General features: G+C 46.8%; 1 protein-coding gene across 1 annotated transcript in view; it reads left to right on the top strand.

Annotated features, from left to right (window-relative positions):
• LOC112399318 (nodal modulator 1) overlaps positions 1-16,045 on the top strand; it is a 52,648-nt gene that overhangs the window by 30,264 nt on the left and 6,339 nt on the right. Inside the window, exons 17-27 of the mRNA XM_024744432.1 lie at positions 745-808; positions 1,374-1,469; positions 4,521-4,739; positions 4,838-4,920; positions 5,765-5,924; positions 6,067-6,193; positions 7,971-8,084; positions 8,967-9,094; positions 10,173-10,314; positions 14,279-14,362; positions 15,559-15,669. Coding sequence (XP_024600200.1) covers positions 745-808; positions 1,374-1,469; positions 4,521-4,739; positions 4,838-4,920; positions 5,765-5,924; positions 6,067-6,193; positions 7,971-8,084; positions 8,967-9,094; positions 10,173-10,314; positions 14,279-14,362; positions 15,559-15,669 — 1,328 coding nt within the window. The remainder of the gene's footprint in view (positions 1-744; positions 809-1,373; positions 1,470-4,520; positions 4,740-4,837; positions 4,921-5,764; positions 5,925-6,066; positions 6,194-7,970; positions 8,085-8,966; positions 9,095-10,172; positions 10,315-14,278; positions 14,363-15,558; positions 15,670-16,045) is intronic.

The raw sequence follows: 16,045 nt of genomic DNA, 5'->3' as shown, positions 1-16,045 counted from the left end.
CCGAGTGTTGCCCTAGTGTTCGTCAAATGAAAGAACAAACAAAATGAATGAAGAAACCTAGTAATCTTTTTTCTGCTCGTAACTGCATTGAGGCTTGATCAGTGTGACAGTAACAGCAGAGGTGATTTGAACTAATTTCATGTTTTGGTCAGTCATATGGCCAAAATGTTGGTTAAAGACCATTTGGGAGAATCCATTGTTAGACTTTGCTCCTTCCTGAAACTATTCTTCTGGCAAATGACATCATATGCCCCTAATCTGAGTGTACCCCACGTGAGCTCATGGCATGAAAGTGTTTTTGCAGTTGTTGCATAATTTTCTGGGCCTTCCCCTGCCCCATGCCCCCTCTTAGGAATATTTATAGGAAGGAGTCCAGGCTGTGGCTGTCTTTTGGATCTTTAACAGAATCTATTAGGTAGAAGATTCTCAGTCTGATTCGCAGTAGAAATGTACTTCCTGTTCCTCCTTGTGCACGTGTCTGTTAGCTTGGTCTGTGTAGACTCAAGTGCTGTGACTTGTTAAATTATGCAAAATGAAAATCCTTGCTTTGTGAGTGGGCCTTTAAGTGGATCAGGTCATTGGTAAGAAGCCATCGTAGGCAGCGGAAAAGGCATTTCTGATCCCGTGCTGCACATCCATGATAGGTTGTAAGTGAGAGGCACCGCCTTTGGATTTCGGATGTTGGAATTGCTCAGCATAATAGACGCTCTTCTCTGAAAATTACTTTTGATTTCCTGGCTGCAGGCGTGTACAAGGTGACCCCTCGCTCCTGCCACCGGTTCGAGCAAGCGTTCTACACCTATGACACGTAAGCCGGGCGCCGACTGCTCCGGGGTGTCTGTGTGTCTCCTGTGGAGGAGAGTGAGCCTGACTCTCTTCTTCACTCATTGCTGAGAACACGGGAGTTTTTTGTATTTTTTCTGGAAGTGGTAAGGTTAGGCACGGAAAAGAATTTCTAGACAAGGATTTTAAGACAGTTGGGTAAATTACTGAGGAAATGAAGGTAAAGCTCTCTTTCCCAAGAATTCTGTAAACCCAGGACGGAAGGCTGTGGTTTGGAAGTGGCTTAAATACAATGTTTGTTGAATCTTCCAGCCTCACTGATGAGAATTTCTCAAGCTCAAGTCTACCGTTTTTCTATTTTTACAAATGCTTGTGGGTTTCACAGGGAACTGGAGGTGTAAAGTTTTGGTGTGGAGAATCAGTTTACTCTTAAAGACACTTGTATGTATTTCAGGAGTTCTGAAGCGCTAAGAGCAGTGTCACATAGTATATTTCAGGGTCAGGAAGGTCACCCGTAAAGGATGTTGTTTGTGATCCTTTGAGAACCACGAGGTGATGTGGTGTTTTCTTTCCACTTCTCTAATTTATAGGTCTTCACCCAGTATCTTGACGTTGACAGCCATTCGCCACCATGTCCTTGGAACTATCACCACTGACAAAATGATGGATGTTACCGTGACTATCAAGTAAGGCTAGTGTTCTGTGCTGGGCTGAGCACGGGAGGGTGGTGGACCAGACCTTCTCTAATGGACGCTCTGAAAATTATTCTTGATTTGTTATATCTAGGCGTAGTACAAACAGTCTTCGCTCTTATACTTATGTGACATAGCTGTAAATTCACAACAGCCTGTTCCTTTCCTTTTATGACTCAGGAATTAACTGTGGATGAGGAAGAGTCTCCTGACAGCTCGTTTCAGCGTCTTAAATTTCTGTTTGAACTCGTTACACTTCCTGTCTTTGCTAAGGAAAAAAAGAATCTCTGGTTTGTTCACTGTATTTCAAGCGTTTTCGCAAATTCAAAAAAAATTGCCTATTTTTCTTTAGAGCCTTTCTCGAAGGCTTGGGAAATAGACATGACACCTTATATGAGAAGGGTCATGAAAGAAAGTGTATGAAAGGCAGTCCCTCACTAAGGGTCAGGTTTCTGTGAATGTCACCTTTGAGAGGAATTTTTGCTGTGTGGTGGGTGCATCTGACACCCTAATTTTCTCAAGAAAGGAAAGAATTTTGACAATATGACCATCTTTGTCAAATATAATGGAAATCTGAGTAACTTTCTCCCAGCTTACCTTATTTGAAGTTGCCTTTCCAGCAGTGTCTCCATCTTTCTGTCCACCCGTCCGTCCGTGAAGAAAATATGGATGGAGAATCCTCAGTGGTTAGGCACTGGACGTAGGCGATAGCCCCTGCCCTCGTGGAACTTAGAGTCTCATGGGGGCAGCGGACAGTAGTCCAAGAGTCACATACAGAACTGTAAAATTACAGCTGTCATAAGTGCTTTGACTTTGACCTTGTCAGGGGGTTGAGGTCCATGCAGGAGAGGTGGGCTTCTGGGGGCCAGCCACGTTAAGGGTCTCAGCTGTGTCCCATGGACACTCTGACATATTTCAAGTAGAGGGATCACTTTCTTTTTGTTTCAAGAAGGTCCCCCTGGCTGCTGAGTGGAGAACAGATAGAAGAGGCGCAAGAGTGGAAGTCGATCGAGGTGGGGGCAGAGGCTCTTGTAGGAGTCCAGGTGAGGGAGGATGGGGCTTCAGCCAGGCGGATGGCGGTGGGGATGGAGAGAAGTGGACAGGTTGGAGAGTTATCAGGGAGATTGAGTTGAAGGGACGCGGCAGCAGGCTGACCACGTGGGGTCAGGGAGGGAGGAGTGTCAGGGGCAGCCCGTGGTCTCTGACTGAATTGATGGGATACCTGTTCACCAGGGTGACATGGTTTCTAGGAGAAGGACTTGCTATGTTTGTCTTGTGGGCCTGGCACTTTGCCTGGTGCTGGAGCAATGTCTTTTAGTATTTTCCTGCTTGGAAAGTATGAATTACTGGTATGACTAGAAAGTCATATTTTTACCAGTAGTGACTCCGTGTTACGTTGTTTTCAGTCTTTATTAACTTTATTTTTGTAACCTCAGAAGAGTTTTTGTTTGGTTTGGTTTTGCTGAAAATTATGTGAAATGCATCTTCCAGCTGGACATGGCCGGGGGTGGGGTCCCTAATGGGGATCTTGTACTTCCCGGATCCAAAACCAGATTCCTGGTGGTCGCCCTCCACAGACCTCCTCTGTAGCCTTCCCTGTTTCAGAAATGGCAGCTCCATCTTTCTCGTTGGTCCTTGATTATTCTTTCTCTTGCATCCCATACCCAACCGATCCATCTGCAAATCCTCAACTGTACAATCCTCGGTATCCATGGGGTTTGGTTCCAGGAGCCCCCGTGGTTACCAAAATCCACAGATGCTCAAGTCCCTTATAAAATGGAGTCGTATTTACATATAATCTATGCACATTCTCCTGTATACTTTAAATATACTTTAAGTCATCTCTAGATTACTTATAATATCCAACGCGATGTAAATGCTATGTAAATAGTTGCCAGCATGTGGCAAAATCAAGGTTTACTTTATGGAACTTTCTGGAATATCTTTTCCCCCAAATACTTTCCATCTGCAGTTGGTTGAATCCTCGGATGCGGAACCCGCGGAAATGGAGGGCCAACTGTATATCCGTCATCCAGTCCTTTCTTAGCACCTGGCCTCTATACTTTGGTTCCACCCACCCTTGTCTCTTGCTGGGATTGTTGCCGCAGCTTCCTGTCTGGCTTCCGAGTTTTGGCTGTTGCTTTATAACAGTGTGTTGTTCATGGGGAAGTCCAAGTGATCTTTAAAAGTGGAGACCCTGTCATTCCTCTGTTTAAAACTCCATCCCCTCAGGGTCCACACCAAGGTTTTCCAAGCCCTAGTCTGACACCTGATCTGGCTCTACCTGATCTGGCTCTGCCTGGGTCCCTCTGCCCAGGCCTCCCTGTTCTCCTCCTTGCTGTTCCTTGAGCATGGCAGGGAGCTGCCTCCAAGGCTTCGAGAGACTTTGCACTCGACACCTCCTTGCCTGAGGCCTCACCCAGAGCCAAGTGGTTTGCTCTCTGTCGCCCTTCCTTCAGGTGGCGTGGTGTCACCTTATCAGAAGGGACTTGGCTCAGCCCCTAATAAAAAGTAGCGCACCCCTCGCCTCCCACCAGCTCTTTTATCTTTCCACGCTGCTTTATTTTTCCTTATTGTACTTATCACCTGACAACGTTTTTCTGTTGATTGTCTGCCTCTTCCCACTAGAATGTGGATTCCACGAGGTTGGGGAATGTTGTCTGTCCTGTGTACGGTCTCCCCAGTGCCTGGTTCTCTTGCAGAGTATGTTCTCAATAAAGGTTGAAAGAGAGACAGAAGATGGTGGTGTGGTGTGGGAAGGACTCCATGTCCTACGGGAAATCTGATGTTTCCTTCAAGTCATAAAGTCAGTGGTATTTCATCCCAGCCCAGATCTATCAGATACGTCCACCATGGCAAAGAAGTTCAGTTTTTTGTTTTTAAAAAGCTATTAGTTTATTCAAAACAGGAGAAGAGTGTGTTGGTGGCTTTATGAGGTGCTTGGGTTTTTTTACTGCTGGATCTCTGCTTGCAGAAATGTCTGATTCCCACTGACTACAGGGATACGTGACTTCGTCTTCTGGACCGCTCCTTCCTTTCTTCCAGATCTTCCATCGACAGCGAACCCGCCCTGGTCCTCGGCCCTCTGAGGTCCGTGCAGGAGCTGCGGAGGGAGCAGCAGCTGGCCGAGATCGAGAGCCGCAGGCAGGAGAGGGAGAAGACCGGTGGAGAGGAGGGGGTTGAGGGAAGGACCAAGCCTCCTGTGCAGGAGATGGTGGACGAGTTACAGGGCCCCTTCTCCTACGACTTCTCCTACTGGGCACGGTAAGCGCTCTCCGGCTTTCCCTGCAGGGTCGTCTGTTCTGATGTCCTTCCTCATGGGGGGACAGACCAGCCACACTGAAGTATCTTACTTATTTTAGGTCTGGAGAGAAAATCACTGTCACACCCTCGTCTAAAGAGCTGCTCTTTTATCCTCCTTCCATGGAAGCCACCGTCAGTGGAGGTAAATGTCAGCTCAGCGAGCCGATGACACACCTTTGCAACTGTTTCTTTCCCTGCAATTAAAATTTTATTCTGTGCTACTGTTATAGTGAAACCTTCTTTGTAAGGCACTTCAGTCCCCTTTGGCACATAGATCTTACTACTTGATGAGTGAGTGGATGAACGAAAGGTCTAAATCAGTAAACGTAACTTTCACTATTAGAATTGGGGGATCTTTTTGGAAAAGGACTCAGTTTTCCTTGATGTTATCAGGTTGACACCAGAAGGGAGATAAAAAGCAAAAGCATCAGTTGTTGAAACGTCTGAAATGTCTTCGTGTGTCCGAACTGTTTGTGATGTTTATGTTTTTTGGTCGGGGTTATGGGAGGGTCTTTTGGGGACTGGATAACCAGAAGTGATTGCTGGTGGAATATTTAGGCTACCAATAGCTTTTCCCAGCATCGTGGGTTCATTAAACCCTGGACGTTTCTGTGTTTGGAAGGAGAGTATTGAAGGGCGTGGCTGTCCAGCAGGCAGCCTGTCCAGGGCAGCCTTCCATACCGGTCCTCTGAGGTCTAGCCACACAGGCTCTGACCTGCAGTAATGGCTTCTCTCCTCACCTGTGGCCTGTGAGAGCCAAGGGAGAGGAGTAGCGGAAAGCCAGCTTTGTTGGCTGTACCTGCTAACGTTCCTGGCAGTCGAACAAGGCCATTCGTCAATGGTGAGAGGCTTGGGCCACTTGCAGTCACTGAGGATTCTGGTACCGTCAGCATCCTCATTGGAGCTGGCTTCCAATATCTCCGTTTTAGGCCCTTCTTTAATGGGAAGCCCCAACCTAGTCTTCTGTTTATCTCTTTCCTTTTTAGAAAGCTGCCCAGGGAAGTTGATTGAGATACAAGGGAAAGCAGGCTTATTTCTGGAAGGCCAGATCCACCCAGAGTTGGAAGGAGTGGAGATTGTCATCAGTGAAAAGGGGGCGAGTTCACCCCTGATCACAGTCTTTACTGACGACAAAGGTGCCTATAGGTAAGGCCGTGACTAAGAAACATTTGCTTGGGATCAGTCGGGGAGCCTAGAAAGAAACTGGGGAGCCAGGTTTCTTTGGGGCAGGTGATGCTTCTTCCAGGATTTGAAGCAAAGCCATCTCCAGTGTTGCTTTTTTATTCAGTGTTGGGCCACTGCACAGTGACCTGGAGTATACCGTGTCTTCGCAGAAGGAGGGCTACGTTTTGACTGCGGTGGAAGGAACCATAGGAGACTTTAAGGCTTATGCCTTGGCAGGCGTGAGCTTTGAGGTAACACTGTGTGCTTTTAAAAAGCAGCTTTATGGGGTATAATAGACATACAGTAAGCTGCACATAAAGTGTATAATTTGACAGTTTTGACATACGATGACCCCCATGAAAACACTACCACAGTCAAAATGGTGGCCACATCCGTCACCCCCCAGAATTTCCTCATACCCTTGGCAACCCGTCTCTCCTGCCCCTCCCCACTGCTCTGATCTGCCTTCTTTCACTATGGATCATTTCGCATTTCCTAGAGTTTTATATAAATGGAATCATTCAGGATGTACTCTTTTTTTGGTCTGGCTTCTTTCACTTGTAATTAGGAGATCTGTTGACTTTAGCTTGTGTGCATACCTTTTGGGAAGTATTTTAAGCTTTCATCCTTGACTCTGTTCTCTGTTGAAGGATGCAGAATGTCTTTCTCTCTTGCCTCAGTCCTTCTTGGGAAGAAGCATGCTGTGTAATGGACAGAGTGAGTCTGGAGATCCTTGAGGCGGAATATTTTCAACATAGAGGCCAAATAAATTAAAATTCTATATTGCAGAATGCATTTTAAACCAAACTGAAAGATAGTCAAACTGGGAAGAAATATCTGTACCATAAATAACATTCCCTGTTTACCAGGGTCTCCTAAAATCTATAAGAAAAAGACAGCCCAACATGGGACTCCCCTGGTGGCGCAGTGGGTTCAGAATCTGCCTGCCAATGCAGGGGACACGGGTTCGAGCCCTGGTCCAGGAAGATCCCACACGCTGTGGAGCAACTAAGCCCGTGCTCCACAACTACTGAGCCTGCGTTCTAGAGCCCGTGTGCCACAGGTAATGAACCCTGTGTGCCTAGAGCCTGTGCTCTTCAACAAGAGAAAGCCCATGCTCGCCGCAACTAGAGAAAGCCCGTGCATAGAAACAAAGACCCAATGCAGCCAAAAATAAATAAATTAATTAACTAAAAAAAAAAAAGACAACCCAACAGAGAAAAGATGAACCAAGGATATGAAAGGCAGTTCACAGAAGTCATCCAAGTCACTCATAAACATGCAGGAAACACTCGACTTCGGTAGTCACTGGGGAAATGCAAAGGAACACTGGGTCTGGGCTGAGATTTGCAGTAATCAAGACAATATCCATCTTCTTGGCGAGCACGCATTTTCCCACACATAGGTAATTTGTTGGAGCTGGAAATGGTTACAGCCACCATGGAGGGCAGTTTGGGGGTTTCTTTCTGAATTTCGAGTGCACACTTCCGACGGTTCTACTCCTAGGAATTGACTGTTTGGAAAAAGAAAAACTTAAGTGCGCAAAGATACACACGCTCAGGGACGTTCAGATCGTCTCTCCTTTTCCATCACTAAACTCGGTGGCTAGCCTGTGTGCCATTGTTGGCTGACCTCTGCTTTAGAACGATATGCAGCTGTTCCGAAGCAGCGAGGCTGATCGGTGGGGACTGGTGGACGAGGGCATCCGGGAAAGTGGCTGAGGGCAGAGAAAGCAACTTGCAGTTACAGAACCGTACAGTTTAGGGGGCCTCCCCCAGCCCCACCAGATCACTTATGAAGTCCGTCAACAGCAGCCATAATGCTGATAAGATTTGTGTGGGCACAGAGAGTTCTGGAAGGCTGCACACCAAACTATTAACATTGGTTACCCTGGGGATGAAGAGGAGACCTTTTGTCTCCCCCAGTGAATAACGGTAAAAGAAAAACAACCCATTAAGGATTACCTCTTGACTTGTTTATGGTTAATATGAATTAACCTTGCTCTGGGGTTCCTTTTTCCACCTCCAGATAAAAGCCGAAGACGACCAGCCCCTCCCTGGGGTCCTCTTATCCCTCAGCGGTGGTGTGTTTCGTTCCAACCTCTTGACTCAGGACAACGGCATTCTGACCTTCTCAAACCTGGTAAGGTGTCTGGTAGTTTACTGCCTGCCGTGAGAGTGCCAGGACACGGCGGCCGTGGCTTGTGTGTTGCTTGACAACGTGAAAACAGAAAACCAGCCTGGAGTGCTTTACGTTTCTTCGGGGACCAGACGTAATTAGAGGATTGCTCTCACTAGAACTTAATGCTGCTGATTCGTGTTCCCTTCTGCACAGACTTCTTGTTTTCTGGTCACCCCCTTGTCACTGAGACAGTGTAATTAATTACCCTGGCCACAGCGGCTCCTGTCTTAGGCATCCCTTTGTTTTACCACAGGATCGTGCTGTTTATAATGCCGAGTCTCGTTCGGGGGTTGAGCTTGTGTTTCTTCTGCAAAGCACACTCCCCATGGTGGGAGGATAGCACCCATTTTTCACTGGGGATGTAGAATGAAGCCCTGAGTGGTGGGCACTCAGGAGTGCACGTCAATTGGCTATCTTGTCAGTCCTGGGAATAAAGTGACTGTTACAGGGATGTCGCAAACAGGCAGTGAGGTGTATCCGAAAGATCACATGCCGTGCAGTGATGCGCACCCAGCTTCAAATCTTCCATCTGCTACTTCCTTGCTGGGTCATCTCAGGCAAGTTACTTGACCTCTCTGAGCCTCAGTTGCTTCCTTCATAAAATTCACATATGATTTCTACCCCACAGCGTTCTTGTAGGCACACCATGATGAAAGCTGCTGTTAGACTTGTAATTGCTGTCACTGTAATGATTTATTGTAGAGTTAGAGTTACCATTTCTGGGTGTCTAGGAAGCCATGGAGCTCTTGGGCCTCATTCTGGTCCATCATGACTTCAGCCGCCCCCTTTGAAGCCATACCTAGATTTGCAGCAGAGGCTCAGTTTGTGGTTGTCTCTCGGCAGAGCCCCGGCCAGTATTACTTCAAGCCCATGATGAAAGAATTCCGGTTTGAGCCATCCTCGCAGATGATCGAGGTGCAGGAGGGGCAGAACTTGAAGATCACCATCACTGGCTACCGCACGGCCTACAGGTAGGCAGCCCCACCTGCACCCCCCTCTCCCAAGCCCGGGCTGTGGGATCACACTCATGCTTCTATTCTCTAGAAACTCATCCCAGTCTTCATACTGATTTTATTTGGAAGACAAGGGACATAAGATATGAGGTCCACAGGCTCCTGACTGCTGCTGTTTTCCTCTAATATCTCCAACAAGTGTCCCCCCGCCCCTTTTTTTTTTTCTTAATTTTAATTTTGGCCATGCCAGGCAGCTTGCAGGATCTCAGTTCCCTGACTAGGGATTGAGCCCGGGCCACAGCAGTGATAGTGCTGAATCCTAACAACTAGGCCAACAGGGAACTCCCTTCAAACAAATGATTCAGTCACAAAGTTCCTATTTTGAAATTGGCCTGAAAGACCCTATTTAGTTCCTAAAAATTTTCATTTTTTAAAAAAGTTTGAAACTTGAGTTACATTTTGAAAAGGAGGAAATGCATTCACTTGAGTGAAACTTGGAGATGCTGGAAAGAGTCTGTACAATGTGAAGTTTCCCTCCTATCCTGGTCTCCAAGCTACCTAGGTTTTCCAGTGTTTCTGAATACTTTCAGAGACGGTTTATACAAATATTAGTACATATATTTATACACATTTACAAAAGCACTCGAGGCAAAGATCGATTAATCAGAAGGAGTGGGTTTAGAAAAATGGACCATTTTCAATCAAATATAAAAATGGAACGAAAGGGGAAGTGACTTATTTTCATTTTATTGGATGCTTCATTATTTAAATTAAAGCTTAACAAAAAAAATACAATAAAGTGGAATAAAATAAACCTTAGCCTTTTTCAATTACAATTTTCTGGAGCATCCCTTAGAATGTACAAGAAGAGAAATTGATGACAGCCTTCTGGCTGGCCTGAGCCCTCCGGCAGGAAGGCTCGATTTGCAAGTGACACAGCTAGAACTGAGTTGTCTGGGTCATTTGGGGCAGTTCTCCATTGAGCTATTTTGCACTGTAAATTGTTAGTAAATGCAGGACACTTTCCCTGAAATCTTTTGTGTGCTTCAGAAAACCCCAACAATGTCATGTTCTGTTTCTTCTCTCGTCCCTCTAGTTGCTATGGTACAGTTTCTTCCTTAAACGGAGAACCAGAACAGGGTGTTGCCGTGGAAGCAGTGGGCCAGAACGACTGCAGTATTTATGGAGAAGACACCGTGACGGACGAAGAAGGGAAGTTCAGGTTACGTGGATTGCTGGTGAGCCTTTGAACGTGTTTCATTAGTGGATTTTTGCATACCGGGTTCAGCAGTGCCTTGTGGTGACCCCAAGACTGCTAGGAATGGGGTCGAGAGCGTTGCCAGGGCAGTGTAGGTTCTGGAACTCTTCCCAATCCCTATTGTAGCTGACATACTTACCTTTTATGTAGCTGATGTACTGGGTTGGGGGTTTTGTAGTGAAATAAAGGTGGAAAACCATGGGTTTGGTGCACCTTTTGCCTAGCATGGGTAGTGTGGCTCAGGCCAGGGCTCTCAAACCAGATGCCTGTGGCGCCAGAAGACAAGTGTGAAAGGCTGGAGGATGCTGGGTGCCTGGTAGGGAGTGGTGTGGACTGCGGGACCCTGGAGAGGGCCTGGCCCACGAGAAGGGGGCAGCTGCCACTCAGCTCCAGCTCTACCCAGCTGTGTGGGAAGACAGACTCAGGGTTGCCAGATTGTTTTGAGTTTGTAAAAATGTGAAAACTTCTGATTTTTAGATGTTAACAACCAATTAGAAAAAAAAAACAACCCACAACTCTGTGCAGGCCAAATAACCGACTTATTTGTCCTTTTGGCTGCTCAATTGCAACATTTGGTTCAGAATTTATGGTGCCTTTTTCCTCACTTTTACTTGTACATCCACACATTCATTTGCTCGTTCAGCAGACACTAAGTAGGAGTCACCAAACAAGAATGTGGGTTGATGGCACCCACTGGACAGGGCCACTTGGATCCAGGGTTTGGTCCTCAGCCTTTCAGATTCACAAACTGGATGTTCTTAGTTGACCCCAGGGATAGTCGTACACCTCTTGGCAACTGACTGATGTTTGCCTGAATCGCGTGAGCTGAGGTGCAAATCCGTTTGCCAGTTTACTTAGGTATGTTGGGGCGATGCTGTGCTTTCCCAAAGGTAAGAACATCCATGTCCATTGTCCGCCCATCCCCACTCGCAGATATGGGGAAGTCAGGTCAGGAAGTTGCTTGGTGAGTGAGGAGGGTTCAAAAAGCTGAAGGAGGAAGATGGGCTTGGGGAGGACTGGAGAGCGTATGCTCTGATGGCCCAGCCGGATGCACACCCACAGGTGGGCTCCCTGTGCCCTCTGCCCAGCACTCCCCGTCTTCAGTATCTTCTCCTCAGACTCGGCGAGACAGCGGCGCTCTTGCTCCCGCAGGAGTCTGGATGACCTGACCGCGATGCTCCCTTCTTGCTCTCCTCTGCCCTTGGAGAGGCCCACCCTCTGTGGAGCATGCTGCCACCGAGACACTGCTCCCTGCTGTCCCCCAGGCCTGCTTTCCTTCCTCGTAGCAGTGGTTCCAGAGAGCACAGAGTGGTGGCGGCAGCATGGACGTCCCCCGCCCCGCAGGCCGGCTGTAGCCAGGGCCCCGGGAGGGGCGACGGGTCCTTAGAGCCAGCTTCTCTGTCTCCTGCCTTCAGTGCAGGCCCAGCCTTTGAAATTTAGTCCTTCATGGGCTGCACTAATGCCTTTCTCCCTGCCTCCGTCATTTCTTAGCTGTGTAAGTTCAGGCAAGTGTCTCATGCTTTTTATTTGTTTCATCATCTGTAAAGTGAGGATGAGAATAATGTCTACCTTCCAGGATGGCTGTGAGTATTAAGTGAGTTAATACACGTAAAACACATGGAGCAGTGTGTGATACACTGACTCCGTAAGTGGTAAAAGCAAGAACAGACAGCACCTTCCCCTGAGGTGGTCCTCACCAGAACTGCCAGCTTAGGTGTTTGCGTGCAGCTTTTCTTGGTCTAAGTTAGCAGCAGGTAGAGGGCCTGGCAGGGGCCTGTGCACTTCAGTCTGCCTTCCCCTGGCCGGGGCTGGGGGGACTCGGTGTTCCAGGCTCACCTCCCTCTTACGGTTGTAGGAATGCAGATTCCACATCACCGTGTTGGTTCTTCCGAGGGTCTTAGTGGCCCAGACATGTTTCTCTAAACTCACCAACTTAACACATTTTATTTAACTAAACCGAATATCGTTTTCTTCTCCACGACAATAGATTTCCATCTTAAATGATGCTGCCCCACACCCTCCTCGTAATAGGTGTTAATTCATTAGTGGTTTCAGTGTTGTTTAGAGTCGCCCCCTTGTGGCAGCCCACGCCTTTTTCACGTGCCAGGCCTCAGATTCTGGAGGAATAGCCTAAGGCTAGACGTTTCCCATCAAGGGTTTAGATTTGAGTTTTCCAGTCTCCCAGAGGACACTGGGCTGGAGAGCCCTTGTTGAAGATTTCCCAAAGATTTCAACCCCCATAAGAATTCATTTCCCCAGTTGATCTTTCCGGTCAGTGTACTTGTCAAGGCATCTTGGGTGAGAAGCTGCATCCCTAGATGTTGCTGCCAGAGGCTGAAGGTGAATCCCAGAGTCAGCCGGCCAGGAGCGAGGAGTCGGGCCGGTTAGGATGGGAGCAGCTGCCCGATGGGCTCCTGCCCGGCTGGGCATGGGCATGAGGGGGCAGTGCCCATTGTTCCCATCTTCAGCAGTGCCCGTCCCTTCTTTTCTTTACAAATCGCTATGCATGTCTTTCCTTTCTAGGTGCAGGTAGATATTTTGAACCAGACCCAATGCTGCTAGTCCTCACTGAGCTATAAAGTGAATTAATACAATCACCATTGGTGATCATAAATTTGATTGTTCTTGTTTTTTTAATAATATCTTTATTGTCTCTGTAAAGGTACCATGTGCTCATTATAAAATAGTTCAAGCAACATATCAAAAAGGATAAAATTTTGAAAGGGAAAAAAAAATCACCCTTAAGCTACCACCTGGAAGGGCCCCTGGTTAATGTAGAGCGAATGCCGTTTCGGGCACTGCTCTGCCCGCACACAGAGAAGAAGGTCACAGTGCACACGATTTTAGGAGACCAGGGCCGTGTTATCCTCGCTAACGTATAGATCGACAGTTACGATCTCAGGGTTGTCCCCTCTTGGATGCACACGGTCAACTTTGAACTTGGCCCTGGCTCTAGATCCTAATGTGTCATCGGGTCCAGTGTGCAGTTGATGATCATCAATTGGTTGTTTTAAAAGTTTTTAAAACCCCGCTAGTATAAGTGATCTGTCATCCTTTGCAGAAAGATGCAGATCTTTTCTTTTAGTAAGTGTGTAAGAAAAAAAGTAGTTCAGAAGTTGACAAACAATGGGTTCTTTTATACTCTTAAAGCCTTGCGTAAAGCTAATTTTGTCTGATTTGCAGCCTTCCGAGAAGGCTCATATCTTGAACTCATATCTTTCTTTATTAGAGTTGCAACTAGCCCATACAGCAATGTAAGAAACAAACAAAAAACTTCATTTCTTTAAGGCAGTTTACTTCCCTCTATTGGAAAATTGTCATAATGTGCTGGCTTTCTTAGAACAAAGTACTTTACTGCTATCTGCCCAAAAATTACCTAAGTAAATAATATACATCCTTCATGTGTGCAGTGTCAACAAGAAAAGTTTTTTTAGAAAAAGTGTGGGTTTTTTTTTTTTTTGGTAAACATCATATATGCCTATACATTTGAGGAATAGAATAAAATGTATAAAGAAGAAATTTGTTTTAAAAAAGGGAAAACCTCAAATCCCACTCCCCAGAAATAATACCCCTTTGGGAATGTCATTCCAGATACCATTCAGTGCACATACACAGCTAGAGGGGCGGGCTGGGCAGCAAGGAAAGAATAATTTTATCAGAATAAGCATATCATGCTTGCAGTTTCGGAATCAGAAACCACATTTAATTTCCCTTGGGTAGGAGAAACTGAATGGGGTTTGAAGGAATTGTAGAACTTCAGGAAAATGTTTCTGCATCAGGGTGCTTTTTCAAGGAACTCTTAAGAAGGTTAACAGGCCACATCTTAGGAACTGAGGTGGAATAGGAAGGCACCCATCTGATGGGGGCCTGCAGGCAGAGCAGGCTCAGATCAGGTCTCGTGACAAGCCCCTTTCCAAAGAAGTGACTCCTGCGTTTGTTTGCAGCCAGGATGTGTATACCACGTTCAGCTCAAGGCAGAAGGCAACGACCACATTGAACGGGCCCTGCCTCACCACCGGGTCATTGCGGTATGACATGAAATTCTTCAGTGGAATCGTGGCATGATTGCTTCCCTGATCAAAAATCCTTCAGCACTCCTCTGGCTGTCTGCCTTTCATCTGTTTCGGCCGGGGTGGGGTGCGGGGGGCGCTTTAAATCCTAATTAAGGGCCCTCTTGGAATAGTGTCATTTTCACAAGCAGCATTTTCTTGGGCTTTTAATGAATAGCATCGCTGTCGTGCGTACAGAGAAGAAATCCCAGCTGTTGTTTCCCCACTTCCCCTGCAAGTTCCGATCATTATTCTGCAAGTTAAGGATCTTAAGGGCTAAGTAGCATTTCAAATCAAGGGAGGGTAATAAAGAGAACATGGGCTTAATTGGTGATGGGGCTGCCCACTTTTCTTATATTTAGATGACCTTGTTTTCCCACCAAGGAGAGCCTCTTGATCTTTAGGATCACAACTTAGCTAATTGATCCCTAAAGAGGCAGCCCTCCAGGTCACAGGAAGTGGCCTTGGAATCATTTTCAGTGAGGTTTTCTTCCATAGAATAAGTCTTGTTCGCTAGAGTAGAGGGCTTGGGTGGACGAGAGGGCCTGCCTCTTGCTGGCTTTATTAGGTGGCATTAAGCATAAAGATTATGAGGGGTTAGGAGGCCGGTGGGCCATTTAGGACTTTTTGGCCTAGAAAGTGAGTTTTCTTGATGTCTTTATGGCATCTGGCATTTTAAATGGTTGTGATGGCTATGTCTTATAATTTTGTATTTCCCTGCCATGGGGACTCAGGCCAGGATCACAGGCAGCCGTGTGGACTATGGTCTCACATATGAAAAGGTCACAAACGGGGGCACCCACCCACCCAGGGGGGGCAGCTGGAGCTTGGCTCCTGCCAATCCCTGCCAGGCAAGAACATCTTTCCCTTTTTTCAAGAAAAGCTGGGAAATCTGCCTTTTTTTAAATGAAGTTGCTTTTTTTGAATGTTGACAAGTCATTAAAAGTTAGAAGAAAAAAAGAAACTGTGCTTGTCAAACAAAATGTGCCCATGGGCCAGGTGTCGCCCATCTCCTGTCACTTTGGGACCATAGACTCAGGCTGCTGGAACGGCAAGCTTTGCTCCCTGAATACAAAGTGAAGTCAGCTAGGAAATAGCTCCTAGGAGATCCCCCGGCTGGAGTAGAGGTCCCCCTTGCAGCGTCCTCAACGCCAGTCTTCCTTCTCTCTTCCCAGGTTGGGAATAACGACATTGATGATGTGAACATCATAGTTTTCCGGCAGATAAATCAGTTTGACTTGAGTGGAAATGTGATCACTTCATCCGAGTATCTTCCTACATTATGGGTAAGGCCAGATTTTTTAGGTTCAAGTGCTCTGTTCTTTCTGGCTTCAAGATGAGAGGGAGCAGGATATCTGGGCCTGTCTAGCGCTTGCTTTAGCTGAGGGTTGAGGTTGAGATTTAAGAATCTTCAATCCCAGCATGCCTCTGGGGGAATGATTCCTGATTGCTGGAGAGACACGTGGTCCAGTTTCAGATCACTGTTTTGCCAGCCGTGTGTGTCTTTGGAAGCATCACAGTAAAAACCTAATGAACGAGCAATACAATCTGGAATCTAAAACAGAAAGATGGTTTTAGGGCAAAGCACCTCGTCACTTTCTAGATTCTGTGCAGGGTTGGGGTGATGGGCAGTGGACCTGGAGTCAGACAGTCCGGGCTGGC

The sequence above is a fragment of the Neophocaena asiaeorientalis genome, unplaced genomic scaffold (genome assembly GCF_003031525.2).
Source record: "Neophocaena asiaeorientalis asiaeorientalis breed wild unplaced genomic scaffold, Neophocaena_asiaeorientalis_V1.1 scaffold91, whole genome shotgun sequence".
In the NCBI taxonomy this organism is placed as follows: domain Eukaryota; kingdom Metazoa; phylum Chordata; class Mammalia; order Artiodactyla; family Phocoenidae; genus Neophocaena; species Neophocaena asiaeorientalis.
This window is presented reverse-complemented; position numbering and strand designations above follow the sequence as displayed.